This window comes from Chelonoidis abingdonii, chromosome 2 (genome assembly GCF_003597395.2).
Source record: "Chelonoidis abingdonii isolate Lonesome George chromosome 2, CheloAbing_2.0, whole genome shotgun sequence".
Taxonomy (NCBI): domain Eukaryota; kingdom Metazoa; phylum Chordata; order Testudines; family Testudinidae; genus Chelonoidis; species Chelonoidis abingdonii.
Genome location: NC_133770.1, coordinates 61,273,934 through 61,296,504, shown reverse-complemented (window position 1 = coordinate 61,296,504; position 22,571 = coordinate 61,273,934). Strand labels below are relative to the sequence as shown.

Below are 22,571 nucleotides of genomic sequence, written 5' to 3'. Positions count from 1 at the left end.
AAACCCTGGCGCCGCTCCTGAAGACACTACTATATTTCTCTGTTTAGACTGCACTAGTTGAGTATATGACAAGTTCACCATGCTTTCATAAATAAAATCCTATACAGTAGCACACTTTAAATACCTTTACTTTTAATATAGTTGGCCTATGCAATTTAAAAAATAATAATTTTGTAGCCAGATTTGCAGCTGTGCAGGAGCTCCATTCAGCTAGCCGATGGGAGGAGGCAAAGGTGGCCTTAAGCCACCTTTGTGCTTCTCCAGTCTCTGACACTGTCAGCTCCCTGGCATAACACGGAGTAGCTACAGGGCTCCTCTAAGTCCCACCAGCTTGTAATAGTCCCTTTGAAGCTATTATCCTGGATGAGAATCACTGTGTTCCAATCATCCTGCTTCAACATGACCCCAAGACATGCCATACATCATGGTGGAGGGAACAAGAGTGTAAGAGGTGGGGGAATCTTCAGATGCCTGTTTAGGGTAGCTTTAAAGGCTATTTGCCAGAGCAGGAGCTAACATTTGGCCCTTGGGGTCTAAAAATGCTGAGTACAAGAACTCATGATATTAACAGAGCAGTACAAGCAGCATGTAGATTTGCCAAGGAAACAATAACAAACGTGTGGGAATGCCATTATTTCTTACAAAAGAGGCCAGCAGAGGCCAGAAACACAAGAAATTGTCATTAAACACGTAACTGTATGATGGAAACAAAGAGCAATGCACAGCTGCTTGTCTGCCTCTGTGACGATTCTGTAAAGATGACAGCGCTGGGGGAAACTGGAAACCTGGGACTTGTAGTCTAAGAAGTCTGTACCTGTGTTGCTTTGTCTAGCCATGTATATTAACCACCCTAGTGAAAAATCAGCAAAACAATAGGAAGAGGAGGACAGTTGCTGTGAAGTTCAAGTGAATAATTCAAGATGTATTGCTCTATAAAATAATAGCAATCATTTAGCTATGAACATAGCCATAATTATAAGGAGAAAACATCTAAGAGATGTTTTTGAATGCATTTTTTAAGAGACTAAAAGAAGAGTGCATAAAGGAAATGGTGTTTATTTAAAAAGCCATACTAGACAATTATAGTTGCCAGCTTTTATTAAAACAATACAAACAATATAATAATAACTACCAGCAAAACAATTATGATGATAGCAATTTACTCTGTTCTTCTCTTTTTTTCTTTTTTTTTTAACTTAGTGTGCATAGATCTGTTACAATAGGCACAGGAAGAGATTTTTCAAAGGTACAAATGACAGCTAAGCACCTATTCCTGAGTGTCAGTGGGAATTGGGCACCTTGCACCTTTGAAAATCTCTCCTGCCGTGGATATTAGTTCATTCATTAGGAAAATGAGAGCTGGTGGCAGTAAGTCCATCTCAAATAAGTGGCTTGTGTTGTTGCACTCCCACAGAGCTGGGCCAGCAGAATCCCAAATGTGAGTGGAGCCACTGCCACAGGAGCACGCAGAGCCAGGTTTACTAGGGACTTAACTAAATCTGCTGAAAAGCCTCTGTTACAGCAGAGCTGTGACTGGATTTTAAAATTGCCATTCCCCAGTGGAACTCCTTGGGCAGAGTAGCAGTGGTATCACCATCTTCCTGCCCCAGTGGGGAATGCACCCTCTGGAACAGCTATCCCAAGAGAAGATGAAAATTGCATCTGCGGGGTAGAATCTGGCTCATTTTCTTTCATGCTTCATACCTTAACATTTCTTTCATATTTGAGCATTGTTCTTCATTTCCCCCTTTGCCATGACATCTGAAGTTGCCTAACAGAACTACTTATCAGTAAGAGAGTATCATACGAATACCTGCTAAAGTAAAGCATGAACCATGGAACAGTTCCTTAAATAATCAATATATAACATACTCTATAACTGCATATGTAACACATTAGGAAGATTGGTACAGATTAAATTCATTTGCCATGTTACTAACATGCCTCAGTCATTTTAGTGATATAACAAGCAGAAATAGTTTAGTTCTATGTACCCAAATCGTATAACTTGTCATATTACAAAGATGAGAAGAAAAAATTAAAACATTTTCCCCAGTATCTATTATGGACACCGACACACTTTTAGGTAACACTACTAATTAAACTCTTTCATGATGATTGAAACAGTATGGACATTACAACATCCCACTCTCTCTGAAAATCAGCTGGTACCCAAGTTCAGTGCTGCCAAAAATATCTGACAAACTGTTTGGCACATTTTTTGAATCTCATGCACTTAATCTTGTCTGGCAGTATACTTTATAGACTGAGGTGAGACAGTGGTTCAGAGAACACCACCATATTTAGGCATATGGGTCTAATCCAAAACCCACTGAATAGGTGGTCTCCAATGAAGTTTGAATCAGTCCCTATGTTCCTAGAATGGTCTTTTAAAGAAGTGTTTTTTTCCTAAATTGTTTTAAGAGATTAGGACTAATGCTCTTGCTGCGCTTTTCTTTAGCTTGTCTTGGACTGATTTCACAGAGTTTTATAAAGATGCTTTGAAGCAGAGGCAGAGCCATAGTCCAATCCATGTTCCGCCTATCTTTTGACTCGTAAATAACTATGCAGTCTTTTGCTATGTACAGACCTCAGCACCTTTCTCCCATGGTAAAGTCTGAACCAACCTTTTTCATGCTTACCTAAACTGAATTTTAGCAATACATCTGAACTGAGGGTATGGGCAATTTTAAAAAAAATCTTTAGAGAGGTGCATTATTTAAGGGGAAAATGCACAATATGTACATCTCCTTTTTAAGAGTAAGAAAGAAGGAGAATATTTTGGGACAAATTGTGCTTACCCTACTCACATGAATAATATTATTGATTTTATGGTGCTAGTTCCATGAGCATGGCAATCAGGATCTGGCCCTGTATGGCTTGAACCTTGAGCAATATCAGTATCCAAACTTACTTGGAATGACAATTTCAAGTTCAATTCCAATTATCCAGAAATAGCAGGGAAACAGCACAGTAACAATGTCTGAATACAGCAAATTTATTTTGTTCCTGATGCATGCCAATATGTTGCAAAGCACCATCCCACAAAAGGATATCATTTTTGTTTCTGAGGTATTAATTTCAGACTATTTTAATTCAGTTAAATTATTCCTGTGTACTAAGAGGGTAATTACACATCACCCACACACCTGAAGATATGGGAAGGGGCTTGTGTTTGTTTTGGTTCAGTTTAACTGGACGTTCAAGATAGTATCAGACCTTGTCATCTTTTAACTGATTTGGCCTTTTTCTTGAGTGTCCTTGTGCATAATTGCCTCTTAACCCGTGGAAACTTCTAAAACAAAAGGGAATAACCGGACAAAATCCACCAGTTCTTCACAGTTGATTGCAGAGGTCTCTTCTGTTTCATATTTGTCAGATTAAAAATGTATGGTGCGTATGTGTTTCTTGCACAGAATAGAGTGCTGCAATTGACAGTGTTGACATACTTAATGGATATAAAAAATAAAATGAAGAGAAATCGTTATTTTGAGTATTGCGCTTAAAATAATTAACTCCAACTTATAGTAGTACTTAATAAGGATATTGGAAACTGCAGAAAACAATATCAGAAATGTTCCTGTAGATTCTAAAGGCCCAGTTTTGCAATATTACTCACACTGAGTAGTGCTTAATTACAAAAGGCCCCCCACTGCAGAATTTGTACCCAAATTAGGCAGTCCCTTTCTTCAGCTACATTAGCTCAAGGATTTACCCTTTTCATAGCTAGTAATTTTTGTGTCAATGGGAAGGTGTGAAGGGGTAGCCAAAAAAATCCAGGGCACCTTACATAACTGGGAAAGACACTAAGAGATTGCATTTTCGCAAGACACTATCCAGTAAAATTAATATTGCAGCATCAAAAAGGTATTTTTTAAGAATAATATTATTGATCAATCTATAAACATAACCAATTATAGTACTAATTTACTTATTTTTATATACTTATAAATTAATTTTAGAGCCTTAAAAGCATTACTAATATAATGAATAAGCACTGACATAAATAATAATAGTAACAAAATATCTGGTTTTAAAAACTTACCAGTATTAGAAATGACAATTTGTTTATCACTGGGGAAATATCAAAGACCCAAACACTACCACAGAAAGGAATTATTGGCTACATTAAATATTAAGGGTGAAATTCTGTGCTGTGCCACTAAGAGGTGCAGCATAGAATTTACAACCCAAAGGAAGAAAGCAAAGGTGTTCCCTTTTGACGTTGGGATGCTCCAGGGACTGGTGAAGTCCCGGACATAATTTAAGCTATTTCTGGGGGCTTCTCTAAAAATATCTCTACACAGCAATCAGGAGTGGTGATTGCAGTATGTATAGCCACACCTGAGCTAGCTTTGATCTAGTTAGTTCAAATAACAATGGCAGCATGAGCAGTGGTATGGGCTAGCTGCTTGAGTACGTACCAGAATCCCTGGAAGGCTTATACTTAGGCAACAAGGCTACACTGCCACCTGCACTGCCACAGCTGCATCACTACGCTTATTAAAGCTACCAAGATCAAACCTACTCTGGGTATGCATACATGTGCTGCAGTCACACCTCTGATTGCCATGTAGCCATACCCTGAATTATGGAAGCATTCCTGGGTAGTTCTATTGGTTGTAGCACTGCAACCTCACTCACACCACAGTGCCCTATACTCACTCCCAGCATGCCTCTTCCTTCCCATTACACCAGGGCTTGCACTGAGGGAATGCTCCCTCCACAGGACAAAGGTCTTCTTCCATAGGAATGTTTGGTCCCTTTACTTGTTTTAAAGGGCCCAGGACAGGGGGGAGGATCTTGTCCCAAGAGTCTGATTCACCAATGAAGTTCATGGGCCATGTTTGATAAGATCTCACACATGTGAAGAGCCACACACAAGAATTTATCTGTAGTGCACAACTACTATTGGTCCTAAAACCCCCAGGAACTATGTTCCGTATTCTTGAGCACCATCTAGTGAACCTTATCAATTAATTATTTACACAGACATCTTTCATCTACAGAGCACTCCTGTAACAATATTCACCTAGGTTTGACACTGGTCTCTGCTTACGTACACCCAAGTTGAGGGTGCATAGCTGAGAAAAGTTTACCAGAAATTGTATTGTAGTGTCACAAGTCTCTGCAACCTCCCCGCCACTAGGGGTCTACAATCAGCCAGTGTAGTGCCAAAAATTGATGGTGCTGAACAGTGAGAGGAATGGCGGATGCAGCAGGGCTGGCTGGGGAATGTGCTGATTCAATACATCTGAGGTGCAGACTTCATCAGCAGGGCTCCTAAAAATTGCATTTTGTGTCTCTCAAACAAATGTATGACAATGTTTTGAGTATCTGAATTTTAGACAAATTCAATTTTGAATTTACTCTTTAAAAAGTAGTTAGCAGATTAGCATCAGATTTAAAATCTTGACTTCCAGACGGCAGTCATTTCAGTGGCAACTGAGGTCTTACAGTGGCTGTTGCTTTATTCTTCTCAGCCACTCATTACACACAGATAAACAACCAAGAAGAATCACACAGTGTGAAAGACCCCATAAATCCGTGGAGATAAGCAATAAAGGTCTTGCAGCAGATCCTGGTTATGTCAACTGCACATAAAGTATATCTGATTATTCTTATCTAGTTCTCCTTTTAAACCCTGTTAAATTCTGCAGGGCAACCTACAGTCAACGAAGATAAAAGCTTGCTAAAAATCCCTGCGGGTCCCTCATTGGTCCCTCTGGCCAGGAACAATGCACTGTAATTGTATGCACGGCACTAAACAGGGCCCAATTTTCAAACTTCTGTGCATTTAATCAGCAGAATTACTCTTCAACTCGAGTAGAGGGTTCCACAATATGGCCGTATGTTTGGGTACCTCAGTTCTTCATTTGGTGCTTTAAATCACAAATACTTATTATTTATTCATTTATTTATATTATCAGACCATGTAGGAGCCCTTGTCCTGGACCAGGAACTAAGCATTGTACAAACACAGAGCAAAAGAGCTTACCCAGCCCACTCTAAGTAGAAGACAAAAGGCAACAGATGGATACAGACAGACTGACAGGAGAGTAGAAGGAAACAGTCATAAAATATTCATGATTTAAGCACTTACCGTCAACATCCAGGTTTGAAATTGAGTTAAAAAGGTCCTGTATTTAAGTGAACTATGCTATCCAGAGTATAATTGAAATACTGACTGAAGTAAAATTGAGATGAAGGAAATTCATCATAATTTAATTCCAACTTATATTGTTGGTCCTAAAACATTTACCTCCTACCTAGACTTTGGTCACAGGACTAAGTCCACCAGTATCTGGACAAGAAAATGTATACACAGTTGCATTAAGAAGCCATGTTAGCTCCAGCAATATTTATTGGGGGTAACTCTGCATTCAAGCTGCACATGGTGTACCTCAAATAGACGTGTTAAAATACCAAATAAAATGTCAAAGTCTGTCACATCTGGAACTTTTATAAATTGTTTAGACTGGGAATAATTTGGGTTTTGTACATCATTCTTTTCAGATCATGTAGAAAAGAGAAAAATAAGGTGGGAGAAGAAGAACAATGAAGCATAGTCAGTTTGAAATTGTTTCATGGAAAGGCATACTCTGGATCATTACCTCCCTAATCAACAATTTCCCTATTCCTCCGTAACTTGCAAGTCCACTAGTTACCTTTCCTCTCTCTGGGTGGTATTCTGAGGTTACACATACTACTCAATAATCATATTAAAAATCACTTCAAAAGGGAATTCCAGTACAGCTTGCCAGATATGTACATACTATGAGTAATTTTAGCTTGGACTGTAACTCCCTAAACACCTCTGTGTTAAAAAAAAAATACTACAGTATACTGACAGCAAACCTTTCCCCTGTGACCAGAAGGCTTTGAGTAATAAAATCTGCCAACTACCTAGCAGAGTATTTAGATTACCACACCTTAGTGACCATCTTTCGCACTCTCCCCTCTTCCACCCTCACCACAACTCCAGAAAAATAACATCTCTCTTTCAGCTTCTTCCCTCGTTTTCCCACACAGCACACAACCCAGACCTCACCTTCAGCTCTCCAGAGGCTACTTTGGAAGCCAGTTCGATGACACAGCCAACAGCCATGCGTGCAGCGCCGGACGAATGCAGCTCATTCCAAATGGTGTCACTGTCCACCTGAGCAAACAGTCGGCAGAGAAGGGGGGAAAAAAAAGAAAGAGAGAGAGAGAGAGTATAAGAGAAAACAAATCAGTGAGGGAGGGCTGGCAGGGTGACAGCCAATGTACAATAACATTAGTCTTCCGCCTTGGCCAGCTGAAAAGGCCTTCTGGACATGGCTTTGCTTATACTTTTTCTCTACACTGACTTCTCCAATGGAAACACATTCCTGTCATGCCTCACTGCCATTCCCTGTTTAGATTTCTCATTACAAACAGCATTACATAGGCCGGATCTGGCCTAGTTACAGGCCCGTTAGACACCAGGTCCCAGTAGTAGATACAATATGTGTTGAGGGCCCTTAGTTACACATGAAAATGAGTTTTGCAAGTGCCAGGACAAAGAATTTAAAAGAAATTTGTGACTACAGGAATTAGGAAAGGAAAAGCTTGTGTTATTAAGAAATCAGTAGCACATATTCTACACGAGATGACAGCTACAGTTCATATTCCTTAAATAAATGGAAGGAATATTTTAGATTTACTGAGCACACTTGGTAAAGCCATTTAAAAATTAGAAGAACTAAAATAATAAATCAGATAAAGAGATGCATCCTTGGGATAATCCCACATTTTTACAATCCCAATCCTATTTTCTATACACTACTTTGCTAGGATTTGGCTAGTGGAAAATAGAAATCTAATCAAATAGTTTGTTAGATTTCTGAATGCAAACTATACATTTATGATTCATTTGATTCATGCTTGAGATAGGAGCAAAATAAAGAACAAATACAACGTGAAAAATTAATCTCTGGTGCAATTCCACTGAGTCTGATGAAGTTATATCAGGGATGAATTTGGTCCAGTATGTTTTAGCTACTAACATTTAATAAAAGAAAAACAGGATTGCTGACTCTTCAAATTATTTTCTATCATAAGTATTAAATGAGAGCATGTCAGCTATTAAAAAAATAAGGGAATACAGCAGAGATGAGACAGCATAGATTAAGAACTTCAGTAAATATGTTTAAAAAGTTATGCTTATTCAATACTTCTGTTTTCAATAATCCAGTAAATGTGCTTGCATAAAGTAATGAATGCAAAGGAGAATGAAAACTAATGAATGAAAACGGTGAAGGGTTCCATTTACATTGTCTGGTTTCATACCAAGCAGACACTTTAGTATGAAATACTTGAATCTGGCAAATATGCAGCTTTCTTTGATGTTCTTTGATGGGAAGTACCTTTAAATGGGAAAAAATATCACACAAGTCCATTATAAAAAGAAAATCTTTAGAAATCCTGATTCTAGGCAGCAGATCCTATTTTTAAAGTTTCCAAATACACCGAGACATGTTTTTAATTTGAACTTCTGTTCTTAATTTCTCAAAAACTAAATCAGGTACAGTAATTGAAAATAGATGCAACTGTTACTTGATTCTGGAATTTCTGAGGAATTCTCTGGTTAGTCAGTGGAAACAGAAAGAAGTTTGATCTTCTATAAACTTGTCAAATGTCTTCACCATTGATGTTACATTACTACTACATTTCAAGCTATCATCATGATCTCATTTTTCAGTGTATTGCGCCTGATTCCTCTTTCTCTTTCATCAATTTACATTGGTGTAACACAGCTGACTTCAACTGGGTTAGTCCACAGTCTCATCAGTGTGAAAGGAGAATTAGGCCCTTTGAATAGTAAGATTGGCATTTGCTTGTCAAGCTCAGTATAACGAAGATATTCTGTATTTTCATCTGAGGATGTCAAAGTGCTGTACACACATGAATTAAGCCTCACAACACAAGTAAGTAATGATTTATTATGCTTCTCTTACAGATGAGTAATATTAATTTTTAATTAATTAAGCAGCTTTTCCAAGGATACATAGTAAGCCAATGGGTAGATTGCGGAATAAAACCAACAAGCACTATGTCCCAAAGTTTTAGCCATTAGACAACACTCTTGTGGCCTTTGTCTCTAATGCTTCATATGAAGCAGGTGTAATTAAAATCCATTTTAAGTCTAAAAGGGGAAAAAATAGAAGGTATTTGTTAAACACAATAGAGTAGGATAAACACCATATGGTATTCACTTTGAATGCTTATTAACAGAAGGGCTAAAAAGGAGCATTTTCCTACTATGTGCTGGGCTAGCAAATGAAGGTTAAAAAACCAAAGCAGTGGTTGATGAAAATGATTCAACTGCAGTTCAACGTTCCAAGGTACAAGCAGGCAGGGAGCCTGCAGCCTTGGAAGGGCTATGATTCATTTCCAGAGTTGCTTGTTGAGTCTAAAATTGTAACCACAGTTTGTGAATGCATCCGCCCTTCAAAATGGTTGTCTCCTCTAGAACATAAGAAAGGGATTGCTCGCAGCTGAACACTATCTCTGTTGCCCAGACTATTTATTGTGTTAACTATTTTCTGTGTTCTACTGTGGATGAGGAAAATGAATTGGAACAAGGCCCAATATTTACCACTGGAAATTTCCCTATTCCCACGAGAGTCTAATTTTAAAGGGACTTGAGATAATAGTGGGAGATTGGAAAACAAAACAGCATGTCTCAAGGTATTTTCAAATATGACTAACAGAGAGTATATGAGAAATTCAGCACTTTAACAGATGGATTGGGGATGGCACATATCATGCATTTAGATCTCCCAAAGCAGCAGGCGCACACTTCCAGCTGCAGAACTGTGTGTGCTACAAGAAGGATACAAGAAAATTAACACACACACGAAAAAAGAATGATCAATATGGGGAGATACAGAATTACATTTTACCCCTTAAAAATTAAATTCTGGAGTCCACACTCCTACAAATCTCTATTGAACTCCATGGGAGATTTCCCTGAGAAACAACTAAAGAAGATATTGGCATATAAAATTTAGCTCCCGATGTCAGGAATGGAAAAGATCTATTAGATAATCTAGTTCATCTCTCTGCCAGTGCAGAATTGTTTCTTTCCATATTTTTACTAGTTTTAAATACTAGTTTTAAATATCTCAGTTGCTTGGGCCTGAGACATTTTCATAGAAGCCATTTACTCAATAGTTTATTCAGCAGCAGGCTACTGAACTACCACTGTATAAAAAGGCAAACCTGTTAAAGTTGTGTCTGTTAGCTTTTGTAGACATCACTTTTTAATTGCAATACACTGGGATCAGGGCCGGCGCTTCCATTTAGGTGACCTAGGCGGTCGCCTAGGGTGCCAGAATTTAGGGTGGCGAAATTTTGCTACCCTCTTAGGCAATTCGTCAGCGGGGGGGTCCTTCCAAGCTCCGGGTCTTAGGTGGCAATTCTGTGGCGAGTCCTTCACTCGCTCCGGGACTCGCCGCCGAAGTGCCCCGAAGACCGTGAGCGCGGAAGGACCCCCGCCTAGGGCACCAAAAACCCTGGCGCCGCTCCTGACTGGGTTGTAAAAGAAAGCAGAAGGTAGCCCTATGTATCTTCTTGATTGTACACCATGGGCTAAATTCAGAGGTGTCATAAATGGGCAGGACTCAGCAACAACCTAGTGTCTGAATGGAAATTTATGTGTTACTACTGTAAGAAATTGGAGAGAAAGGAGAACGTTGTAGTAGAAAAAGTAGCTAGGATGTAGGAGGGTGGGAAGCTTCTTTTTTCTTTTGTGCACCTCTTGTTTATTTTTCCTGTTCCAACCCCACTCTTCTGCGTGTACTAATGCCACCTACATATACTCACACCAATGTACTGAGAGGTAACTTATACCACCATTTAAGTATCTTCTGAATGTATCAGTCTGAAAGAGGTATTTGAGGAGAAACAATTCTGACGAAATTGGCAATGTTTACAATTATTTTGACTCTACAAATAAATGATTATTTATTATATAGGAAACTGCTCCCGAGAAAATGTCTCAAATGCAATCCCCTAAAACATTTAAAACTATACAAATGATGTTTAATTTAAACGTTTTACTCAGTATTGCCCAGTGAAATGTGAAGACAACTGGTGTTAAAGTCCAGTGAGGCATACAAGACCAGTTTTTGTTTGCATTACTTGTACAAGATGAATACAACAGGACAACATATATGAATAAGTGGAGTAGGATTTGACTCTTTGTGTAGTCCATCATTACTTCCTGCGTACCTCAGGTCCACCTCATGCACAAACTACATACTTAGTGCATAACACTCTTGCTAAAGATGTCATAGCGTCTGAATCATTGCTTTATAGAAAAGTCTTATAGAAAGTGATGCCTTTTTCATAGGTTTTTTGGACCATCCTATAGAATATAATAGAAAATTTTATCCCTGTTAGATATGCCTACAGAATAATTTAAATTAAACCCTGTATTAAATTTAGCATTTTATACTAAGTTCAATTGGTTTCCAGCACAAGATCCTTTTACTTTAATCCCTATTAAATTGTTGTTCTTTTTCCATGAGGAACATATGCTTTGGATGTTTTGAAAATTAACCTAGAGCATTCAGTATCTCGACAGAATAAAATATACATAACATAAAACTAAAAGGGGTTTTAATGGGATTTTGAAAGCACCAAAACTTCAGTATTAAAATGTAACTATACTCAGTATTTTGGCATCCATGTTGTTATCATTTATGCAGCCCTTCAAAGAATAAGAATCATCTGTGATAATGCCGTGAGCCAGAAAACACAACCCCAATCTCAAGAGTAAAGTTTTTAAGACCCATATGTATTTATTCCATTCAGAGTTTTCTGAATGAACACTGTATGTTGCAGGCTCTTTCAAGCACACCTATCATAGCTCAACCATTGGTATGTATAGCAGCACTAACACTCTGTAAAGCTGCAAATGATAGAAATTAAACTACTTATTCTTGAAGTGGATGTGGCGATATTAAAAAGGAAGAGAGAATGACTTAAATGAAAAGCATTTGTACTGTCTAAAAGCATCTAATGTTTCAAGTGTTGGATGCAGAAATGCTATATCTTACACTACCAAAAGGAACTTGATAGGAATGTATTTCTTATGTTCAATTTATATCTGACATCTTGAGGCTTAACAATGAAAACCTTAACATCCCAAAAGCAAACAAACAAACAAACAAAAAACCTCACAGCAACACATAATGGTCCAGTTTTTAAGGTACTTGTTACAACAGCAAGACTGGGACATTCTGTGTTAGGTTGGATTGGTTAGTAGCTGAAAATTGCTGTTACCACTATAAATTACTGCCAGATGCAGTGTGTGGGAGGAGGTGGAGCGGTGAAGGAAGATACATCTGAGTGGGGGGGGGGTTGTTTATGTTAATGGTTATTTTAATAACAAAACCCTGAAATACTATATGCCTAATACTCTAAATATATGCTCATATTTGGTGGCCTGCATCCTATCTGAGGGATGGGGAAAGTAATGAAAAAATTCTAAAAACAGTTAAAAAAATTCTCGCAACTTTTCTCTCTTCTCTCTCCCCCATCCATACCCCAGCCCCCACCACTGACCTCTATTCCAACTCTCTCCTTCCTTAAGAAGGCTCCTTTCTACATCCTGGCACCAACTTTACTCTGTGGACATTTGGGATCCAGATTTTCCAATCATAATATAACAATACAAGTGTGTCATTTCCAGTGATCAGAGAGAGAGACAGGCAGGCAGACAGGCAGGCAGAATGTTCTACAGCTTATCCTCGTCTCTGAAACTAAGCTCAGTCTCAAATTCACGTATAGCAATAACTGGGAAATAATACAAGACAAAGGCAATGATCAAGGCCATTCTTTAGGTCCCACACATACAAGCGCTGTAGGTTCTTCTGATTCATCAAACAGGGTCAGAATTGGAGGGGCACAACTGCCACTGAATATTATCTTTTAAAAATCAGAGTGCATCCAACTCAAATTTTAAGCCTGGGGGGCTTGATTAGTATTAGCTTGAATTATCTACACTTGAATTAACAGCTCTAAAATTAGCCTCGCTCTAGTGAGAGCAGTCACACTACACAAACAATGCTCAAGCCGCTCAGAGTGATGGTAGTAACAGTTCGGAGTAGCTGAGTCCCTACTGAATTAGTAGATCCTGCACCAGCAGCACTTGAGCTTGGACCCACACCCCCTGATAGGCCAGCTAGTTTGAGTTTAAAGTGTCACTTAACTGGAGCTATTTGTGTGTGCACAGGAGCTGGGTTAGGGGTAACATTTGTGTTACACTTTGCGCTAAAACTGCAGGGAAGGCAAGCTCTAGATCTCAAATGCAAAGGACTAGAATATCTTCTTGGTACCCTCTGACTCCTAATGCATCTCTCTCTCTCTCACTCACACATACACACACACATATATATTTTGGATTAAAATTTATGCAGCTCCCCCAGTAGGATCTTGTGACTTCCGTCCAATGGCCAAATATAAGTAGACGTAATAATACACTAAATCTCTCATCCTATGTGCAATTCACTGTATAATAACTGCCATTAAAAATCAAAATTTGCCAAGTGTTACAAAACAGTACTATCAGAGTTATTGCATATATTCCCTATTCTAAATGTAATAGAAAAATGTGGTATCTCATATGCTGGTCAGTAGGAATGGTTGGCAAAATATGACCTTTTAATGGCAGTTACTGTATATTATATGTACACTATCTTGGGCAAAAGCAAAAAATGGTAATTGTGGTTCAAAAGTAAAAGCTCTTCGGAGCGATTTAAAGGGACTTCCCTCTCATCCATTGAACCAGTAGGAGTTGTGCTAAAATATTCTCAGATGGAAGTTGTACCAACATACATTTCAGGGGAAATAGGTAGCTTGACACACACTTTGGAGAACCCATTGCATCGATTGTATGGTCAGACATAGTAAATATAAAGATGGAATGCAATAGAGTAATATTAATTAGCTAAGTTATTGGCCTTCATGGAATTGACCAACAGAAAACTGTAAGAAATATACTCGAAATCACAACTTTCCCATGTGACCTTGTGATCTACAGGCATTTGTATATTGCTAACTGAATTTATGTGCCTTAGCAGGTATAAACGTTTTCAGAGTCTCAGACTCTGCCACTTGTGCCAGAGCAAACATGTTTCCTTCACTGGTTTTTGTTACTGGCAAGTAAGTAGTAACTGAATATTTTCCTGAAGCATTACAGCCTCTTAAACTTGTGTGTGGCATTTTGATATGACTGCCAGCAACGAGCCTGTCATCATTGGAATGAGCTAGTGCCAAAGAGTGTTAATGCACTAGCCTGCAACAGTGTGCCCAGTGCTACACTCCAGCTGCCATGCTAATAGTTCACATTTCCTATCCATATGGAATCACTGGTCACAGTGATCATTCATCATATCCATGATTTCACTAGGAATCAAAAGATTCTCTGTCTTGCTTCTCTGCTTCTGTTTCATCTCACCATGACTAAAGAAGCTAAGGTGTGTACATCATAACCTAGAAAGGATCCTTAATAAATGGCCTGTCATCCATGTCTCTCAATAGGGAACAAAGGAGAGAAAGTATGTGTGCCTGGCCTGGTGTTTCCTTCATAAATTTCATTTATATGAAGAGTGCGAGTAGGATATTAAGAAAGAATATATTCCAACATTGGCATACTGAGCTTCTTATAATATTATAATTACTTATAAAACTGCAGCAGTTTACTAAGATTTTGCTTTGATAATGGCTTCACTAACTAGTTTCTCTGATAAACAAGGACTCAGAATAGCAGCTATTCAGGAATGTACTTGTACTTCCAATGTGATTTATAAAGAAATAATAAACATTATGCAACCTTTTGAATCTGAGCTGGGTAAATACTTCAAAATATTTTCAGTTACTTTAAAAAAACCAACCCAACAACATAAATTCACTTGGGCTGTGTTCACTCCCCATTTGTGTTTGCTCCCTGATAATATTCTAGTAAGTGAGTTTACGGGCTGAGAATGTTAACAGAAACAGCAAATTTTAAGAAGATTTTGGAAAATGTTTGCATTGTTGTAATAGCCTTGTCAGTCCCAGGATATGAGAGAGAGAGAAGGTGGGTGAGGTAAAATCTTTTATTGGACCAGCCTCTGTTGGTGAGAGAAATAAGCTTTTGAGCTTACACAGAACTCTTCTTCAGGTATTACTGGAGAATATTTCCAGAGAGTGAATTTTGAATTTAGAAAGGCAACTATTTGACAAGAAATGTGAATATAATGGTATGTCTACACTGCAGTCAGAGGTGTGACCACAGCACTTCTAGAGGTAACTGAGCTAGCTTTGATCTAACTAGCTTGAATAACTACAGTGAAGCCACTGCAGCACTGCCCAGGACTCTAGATTTGTATTCAAATGCCTAATCCATGCTACTACTTGTTCTGTCTTGGTTTAACTGCTGTTATTATTTGAGCTAGCTAGATCAAAATAAGTTAGCAAAGTCACACCTCTGATTTCAGTGGAGACATACCATAAGAGTATGGTATATATATTTGGAGCTAAGCCATTGCAAACAAGGAACTGAAAAAAATGCCATGTTACCTATGCGTCCACTAATCAAGACTTCTAAAGTTTGGAATAATAAATACAAATAATTAACTACTCATGAATGGTCTACAGACCAAAATTTATGTAGAGAAAATATTCCTGCTGAAGAAAAAAAAGAATGTCCAGGGCCCTATTTTGCCCTGTTTTATTGGTAATTGGGCTTAAAGTTTCATTGTGAATTCAACTTCTGAGCCATAAATACCTTAAGAAGCAAGTTTATAACAGCAGCACTAATAGATCTTTAAAACTGAATTGGAAAACATTTCATTTTTTTAATTGTAAATGATCTTCTCTGGCTTTCAAATCACTAACAAAAATATAGCTATATAAGTACAATAAAACTATTAAAATAATGATATCTTTAAAAGAAATATCTGAACTTAATTATCCTCCTTAAATTCTTGCAAAGATTCAAGTTCAGGGTTCTGTGGGTCTCATGCAGTAGCTGAAGATATTACAAACACCTAACAAAAACACAAATTCTTGAACCCAAGTTTGGATGGATATAATAGTGATGGATATAAATAGGATCATTTATTTTGGGGAAAGAATAGGGTGGATTAGAATTTATTTTTAGAAAAAAGATCATAAATAATACATCTAGGCACAGATTAAAGTCTCAAATATGTGCCACATATCACTAGATGCTTGTAAAAAAAGTTACTGCACTTGCAGACCTGGCCCAGAGTATTCTATTAATGTAACTCTACGTTTGCTTCAGTTTTTGGTACTGGTGTGCAAAAATGCAATTACCTCCCTGTATTTGATGATGCAGTTCCTATGACTTCATGTGCAAATTGATTACTCAATGTTTATTAAGCCATTTGTGCATGCAATCACAGTAACTGCAGATACTTACATGTAGAAACAGGCCTCCTCTTTGAAAAGTTTGACCTCTTACTACAGGGTTCATTTTTCTGATGCATCATGTTTCAGCCTTCCTCTTGGATGTAGATGATATTCTTTCTATTAGGAGTCACCACGGAGCTATTATGGAGCCTTGTTATTTTCTATGATAAAAATTACATGAAAAATACAAAAAAGTTCTTGTGCCAATTTTGGAGTCTAAATTTGATCACTGAAGCATGTCACAGTGGAATTTCAACGTACAAATGCAGAAAGCTAAGGAATTTCTATCAAAATCTCATATGTGTGTGTGTGTAAGCTTGTTTGGGGGCCATGAACATGTGTATGTGTGCATGCATGTTTGTAAACCATATGTAATGTAGTATAAAATTATTTATAATTAACTTACGTGTATAATCTTCAATATCATCCTTATAAATAAGAGGGATTCTCTATTTGACATAATACTACTCTATACTTTGCAAGCTTTGGGTTACTAGATATTTTTGCGGACGCCACAAAATGAAATAAAATCCTCAAGGGATTGAATGTGTGACACTTTATCGGCTACACAATAATTCTCTGTGTTCCACACGATGCTTAGTGTTTTATAATTTGAGTTATCTTAATACCTGTGAAATAGTGAATGCAATTAAGAAAGAGCTTCATTATTAAAAATGAGGCAAAAATAGATCTAAAGGGACAGATTATTTGCTTTACTGAGATTACACCAGGCAAAACAGTTGTGTTGGAAAGGGTTACACCTCCTCAGTTTTCTGTCCAGTTCCCAGTCAGAGGCCTGTACAAAATTGAACAAATTGAATCTCTTCTAACTTTTACCCATTGGCAACAAAGCAAAGGGACTATCTGCTAGTTAAACAACACACGACATCTCTCACTGCCCCCAGCATGACTCTGTGCTGGGGACCATGTGTGGGGGAGGAAGGTGGCATAGCAGTGTTATAGAGGGAGAAGACTGGAACAGAGTATCTGCCCTTAAATCTATATAGACTGGTGAATTGTGCTGTGGGCAAGGCACTGCAGGTACAGTCTCAGCACCATCCATTCAATGGGAAAGAGAAACAATTGTGAGATCCCAGATTCAGCAAATTTAGTCTATGTCCACAGGTTTGTCAAACGGCTGCTTCAGGACATGAAACATATCAACATTATCCCAATTACAGATTCCTGCTTTGCGCTTCTACCCAAATGAGGTCTTACGTTACGCAGTTTTGTTTTTTTATTTTCTTTTTCATGTTAATTTCATGCTTGAGAAAGATGCTAGCCTGATAGCCCTGAAGAGTGTAGTCCTCAATGTGTGGACTGCTTGAATTTGCACAAGTCCAGCCCTGTCCTACAAATAATTACTCATATGACTAGTCCTCACTAACAGAAATAATACTATTGCCCTAAGAAAGCAAACTCACGTGAGTAAGGATTACTTACATGACCCAGGATTTTCAGAATTGTGCAGCTACCAATCCAAAATATATACTAATATCTATCGAGAAGTAAAACTGTATCACTGAGAGATAAGATAATACCAATCAGACCACAACATTAATTAAAACCAGAGACAAAAAGAATAATAAATAAATAAATTATTCACCCACTTGATACAGTATTTTAAAAGATAGTAACTTTAGGAAAAAAGCTGCATGCATTTTTAAAAACGTATTTATATAAACACACACATCTCTACACTTTCTTCTTCTGGGTAGTGAAAGGGTAAAATTCTCTATTGGTGTAAATGAGCAGGACTCCACTGACGTCAATGAAACTGCACCCATTTACATCAGCGGATACTTCGACCTGTGGTCTGTATATATGAAAGCAAAGTTACATGAAATTCACTGTGCATATACAGAATAGGCACAAACCCATTGTGCACTGCAGAGAGTGGCTAAACTGATCAAACTACATCAATATTTAGTACATGGACTACTGTTCAGTTAGTCTTCTCAATATTGATGCTGGGCAAGTCTGATTTCATGCAGAGTATTGTTTTGACTCTTCCACAGCTCCTCCTTTTCCAATTTAAAGATCTGACTTTGCACATCGCAGGGTGGTGGTGGTTGTTTTTTTTTTCCCATATCTTGGTATTGGATGACTGCCCTATTTCATGATAAAAGTGGAATTCTCTTCTGTCTGCAGGGCAGTCCCCAGGGATCAAAGTATGAAACCAAAACTTAAATAAAATCATATCCTGTTTGCAAACATCATATTCCCTTTGCTAGTCACTAATCTGGACCCATAAACCCTAGCACAGCTTGAGAGCCCATTCCTCATCTAAACAAATGCCATAAGCCTCTTTATACTTTTACAGCCATGTCAGAAAATAATATTGACTGCCAATAGTGATGTGACCAGAGCTGCCTTCTCTGAGCCATAAAAGAAGTGGTCTGTTATCAATTTCTCTAAATGTATCAAGGGAACTATGGGTTGATTCAGTTCCAAGTTATAAATGACAACTCAAAAGCCGCAGCAGCTTTTGAAGCTTGGAACCGATGATGACATTATCATAAAAGCCTGCTCTTCCTTACTTTTGTGGTTTTTTTGCCTATCAACTGGACAAAAAATATGGCTGAGAAATGATTTCAAGATTTCTTTACACAGCAACAAGTCATATGGGCAGGAAAACAGTCACTATGTTTTAGTGACGTACTGGAAAAAAAAAAGATTTAACTTACCCACATTAAAATTAGTTTCTGCTTCCCATAATTATCAATTTCATAACACAATTCATAGGGAGGTGTTGTAATAAATCAATCGCAGCTCAGGTGACATCATGTAATGGTCAATCACATCTCAGATGGTGATACCCATGTAAAAAACTGTGGAACTCTTTGATAATTATCAGAACCATAAGATAATTTGCATTTAGAATCCCCTTTTGGCCATCTCACCTGCACTTTACTTATTTTTCCTGGGATACTCCTGACATCCTAAACCTCTGAAAAACTTCAGGGAGTCAGCATTTATTATTAAAACCACTGGCCTTAAAACAGTCTTTTTCTTTCTCCAACATGTGCAATTTCGCCCCAAAATTACAACAGCATGAGGTATGGAATTGATAATACTCAGTCCTGGAACAATATAAAGTCCAAAAACTTGCATCTCTGAAGAAAAAAATAAGGAGCACCACTGGAAAGGGGAGATTCCCAGCCATTCAACAGTTTCAAACTGCTAGTCCTGGAAGGTCCTGAGATATAAAACCTTAAAAATTGAAATACTTGTATGAAAAAAACCTATTTCAGGCAAATTTTAAGAGGTTAGAATTCATCATCATTTCTCACTCCCTGTGAGACCTGTACAGTTCAGCTCGCAATATAAGGCAGCCTGACTTTGTAGGAAGAGGAACAGATTTATTTCTAATACAGTTTCTTATAAAAGTCTATAAATAGCTTTAAAATATTTTGTTTCTGCAAAATATTTGGCACATACGGAGTCCAATTCACCAGTGACCTGTACTTTGATCATTTTCACTACAGGAAAGTGAGGGCAAAGTAGATATAAAATGCTTACAAAAGGTAGCATTTTACACCTATTTTGCTTCTGTACAAAAGATGCAGGGGAAAGCTGAATCACAGGAAATATGGGCTTCAGTATTTAGACTGGTCTCTATTTTGATTATAAGATCTTTGGGACAGGTAGGGTGACCAGACAGCCAATGTGAAAAATCAGGACAGGGGGTAGGGGGATAATAGGAACCTATATAAGAAATAGACCCAAAAATTGGGACTGTTCCTAGAAAACCGGGACATCTGGTCACCTTGGTGACAGGGCCTGTCTCTTACTATATCTATACATGGCACAAAGGGTCCCTGATCTTGGTTACGATCTCTAGGTGTTGTAATAATACACATAAGAATTTGACAGGACAATGTGTCACGAAGGTTGTACAGGCCTCCATTTGGGACCATTTGTAAATAATCCAGGCCATCCCAAACTACTACTTCTAGCTTTAGTCCTATCTATATGCATCAGCTCTTTGAGTCACTCTTCGCCATTCCAGTCTGTCTTGAAGCAGTTCCTTGGAAAGTCTGCAGCTAACCATATCCTTTTGCATGACATCCATCCATCTAGGTTTGAGTCTTCCACTCCTTCTCTTACCCTCCACTTCTAAATTTAACCCTGTTTCCTACATATTCTTCCAATCTTCTTTTCACACACCCAAACCATCTAAACCTGGATTCTCTCAGCTTTTCTACCATCTTCACATTGCCTCTAATCCATTCATTCCATGGTCCATCCTTGTAACTCCAAGCCTCCATCTTAACATCTTCATTTCTACTGTATTCAAGACCTGCTCCTGTCCCTTTCTCAGTGACCAGCATTCAGAGCCATACAAAAGTGAAGGCCTAATTACCATCTTGTGGATCTTAATTTTTAATGAGATAATTCTCCTATTGCAGATCACTCCCTCAGTTCTCTCCATTTAGTCTGTGTCTTTCCTGTTCTGCTTATGAATTCATCTCTGAGTTCATCATTATCCCATACTTTCAAACCTACATAAGTAAACAGCTGTACTGTACTAGTAGCTGACCCCCTAGACTTATAGTATTCTTTGTCTTCCTGAAAGGTATCATCGAATCTACAGACCACAAACTCTGTTTTATTTCTGCTAATTTTCATGCCATTTCTTTCAGGTACACACCCTCATCTCGCTAAATTTTCTTCCACTTCCTTTTTGCTGTCCCACATAGCACAGCATTGTCTGGAAAGAGCATGTGCCAGGGTGCCACTCTCTGGATGTTTTCTGCTAGTGCACCGTGAACAAAAAGTACTGAGCACCGATGTGCTCCAGTTCTTACTAGAAACTGTTTAGTTTCTCCACATGGCTTTCTAACTGTGGTAACAGCACTCTGGTGCATGTCCTGGATGAGTCTGGTATAGGCTATGTGTACATTTATGGCAGCATGTAGTGTACAGGCACTACACGTGTAGTTACATGCCATAGTAAAAGGCAGGCTGCATCAACACTTGCCACTGTGGTGTGTCATGCATCAGCTGCAAGTCATAATGAACTACTCTGGCAGGGGGAGACAGTTCGGGAAGCAGTGGGGAAAGGTTCTGGCAGTGGGGAGCCTTTCCCTGCTTCCTCCCCCTACCAGTGCCTTTTCCCACTGCCAGAGCCTTTCACTGTGGTGGGGAAAGGTTCCAGCAGAGAGGAGGCAGTGGGACATTACACTGGTAAAAATAGCTGTGGAGACACAAAAGACACTGATTAAGTGTGCAAAGAGCCTATGTAGGGTACATACCCTAAGCATTCAGTTGTGTAGGGCACTTTATTCCCCTTGCCTCACCTAAGCATGCCAAGCTATTTATACCATGCTAGCTGGACATTCTACATGCTGCCATAAATTTAGACATCCTTACAGCCTTCTGGTTGTTCCAGTCTTATAAGCCACCAGATGACTTCTCTCTGAATGTGGTCATAAGCCTTCTCAAGACTGATAAATACTACATACAGGGATTTCCTCTTTTCTCTATATGTTTCCACAAGCAATCTCAATGCAAAGATAGCAACTATTGTTGACTTGCATGGCATGAATCCAAATTAATTGTTACTGACCTTTACTTCTGTTTGAGGTCTCTTATCAATAACTTTCTTCCAGATCTTCATTGTGTGGCTCATGAGTTTAATGCCTATGTGGTTACCACAGTCTTGTACATCTCCTTTTCTCTTTAATACTGATGCTAATGTGCTCTTTCTCCAGGCATCAGGCATCGTCTCAATCCTCATGATACAATTAAACAGTTACGTCAATATGTTCATGTCAGTTGCTTCCATACTCTGCTGTATGCCACCAGGACTGAGATTTTTCTTATTTTTCGTGTGGCTCAATGCTTTTATAACTTTTTCTTTTAGGTCTGGTGCCACCAGACCTTGGTTTTGTTTTATCATAGGGCATAGTTCTATTGGTTTCTCTCCATTCATTAGCTTTTCAAAGTAGTTTCTCCACTGTTCCTTAATCTGGTTCTCGTTGATTAATTATATCCACTTTTACCTTTAATTACTTTGATCTCACTACTGTCTTTAGTTCACTTACCACAGGTCTTTGCCAATCAATATATTTATTTCTCACCTTCCTTCATGTCAAAATGGGCATTTAAACCTTCCATGG

General features: G+C 38.3%; 1 protein-coding gene across 1 annotated transcript in view; it reads right to left on the bottom strand.

The window, feature by feature from the left end:
* Positions 1-22,571, bottom strand: part of HDAC9 (histone deacetylase 9) — a 362,822-nt gene that overhangs the window by 128,887 nt on the left and 211,364 nt on the right. The window contains exon 17 of the mRNA XM_075062391.1: positions 7,052-7,159. Within this exon, the coding sequence (XP_074918492.1) occupies positions 7,052-7,159 (108 nt within the window). The remainder of the gene's footprint in view (positions 1-7,051; positions 7,160-22,571) is intronic.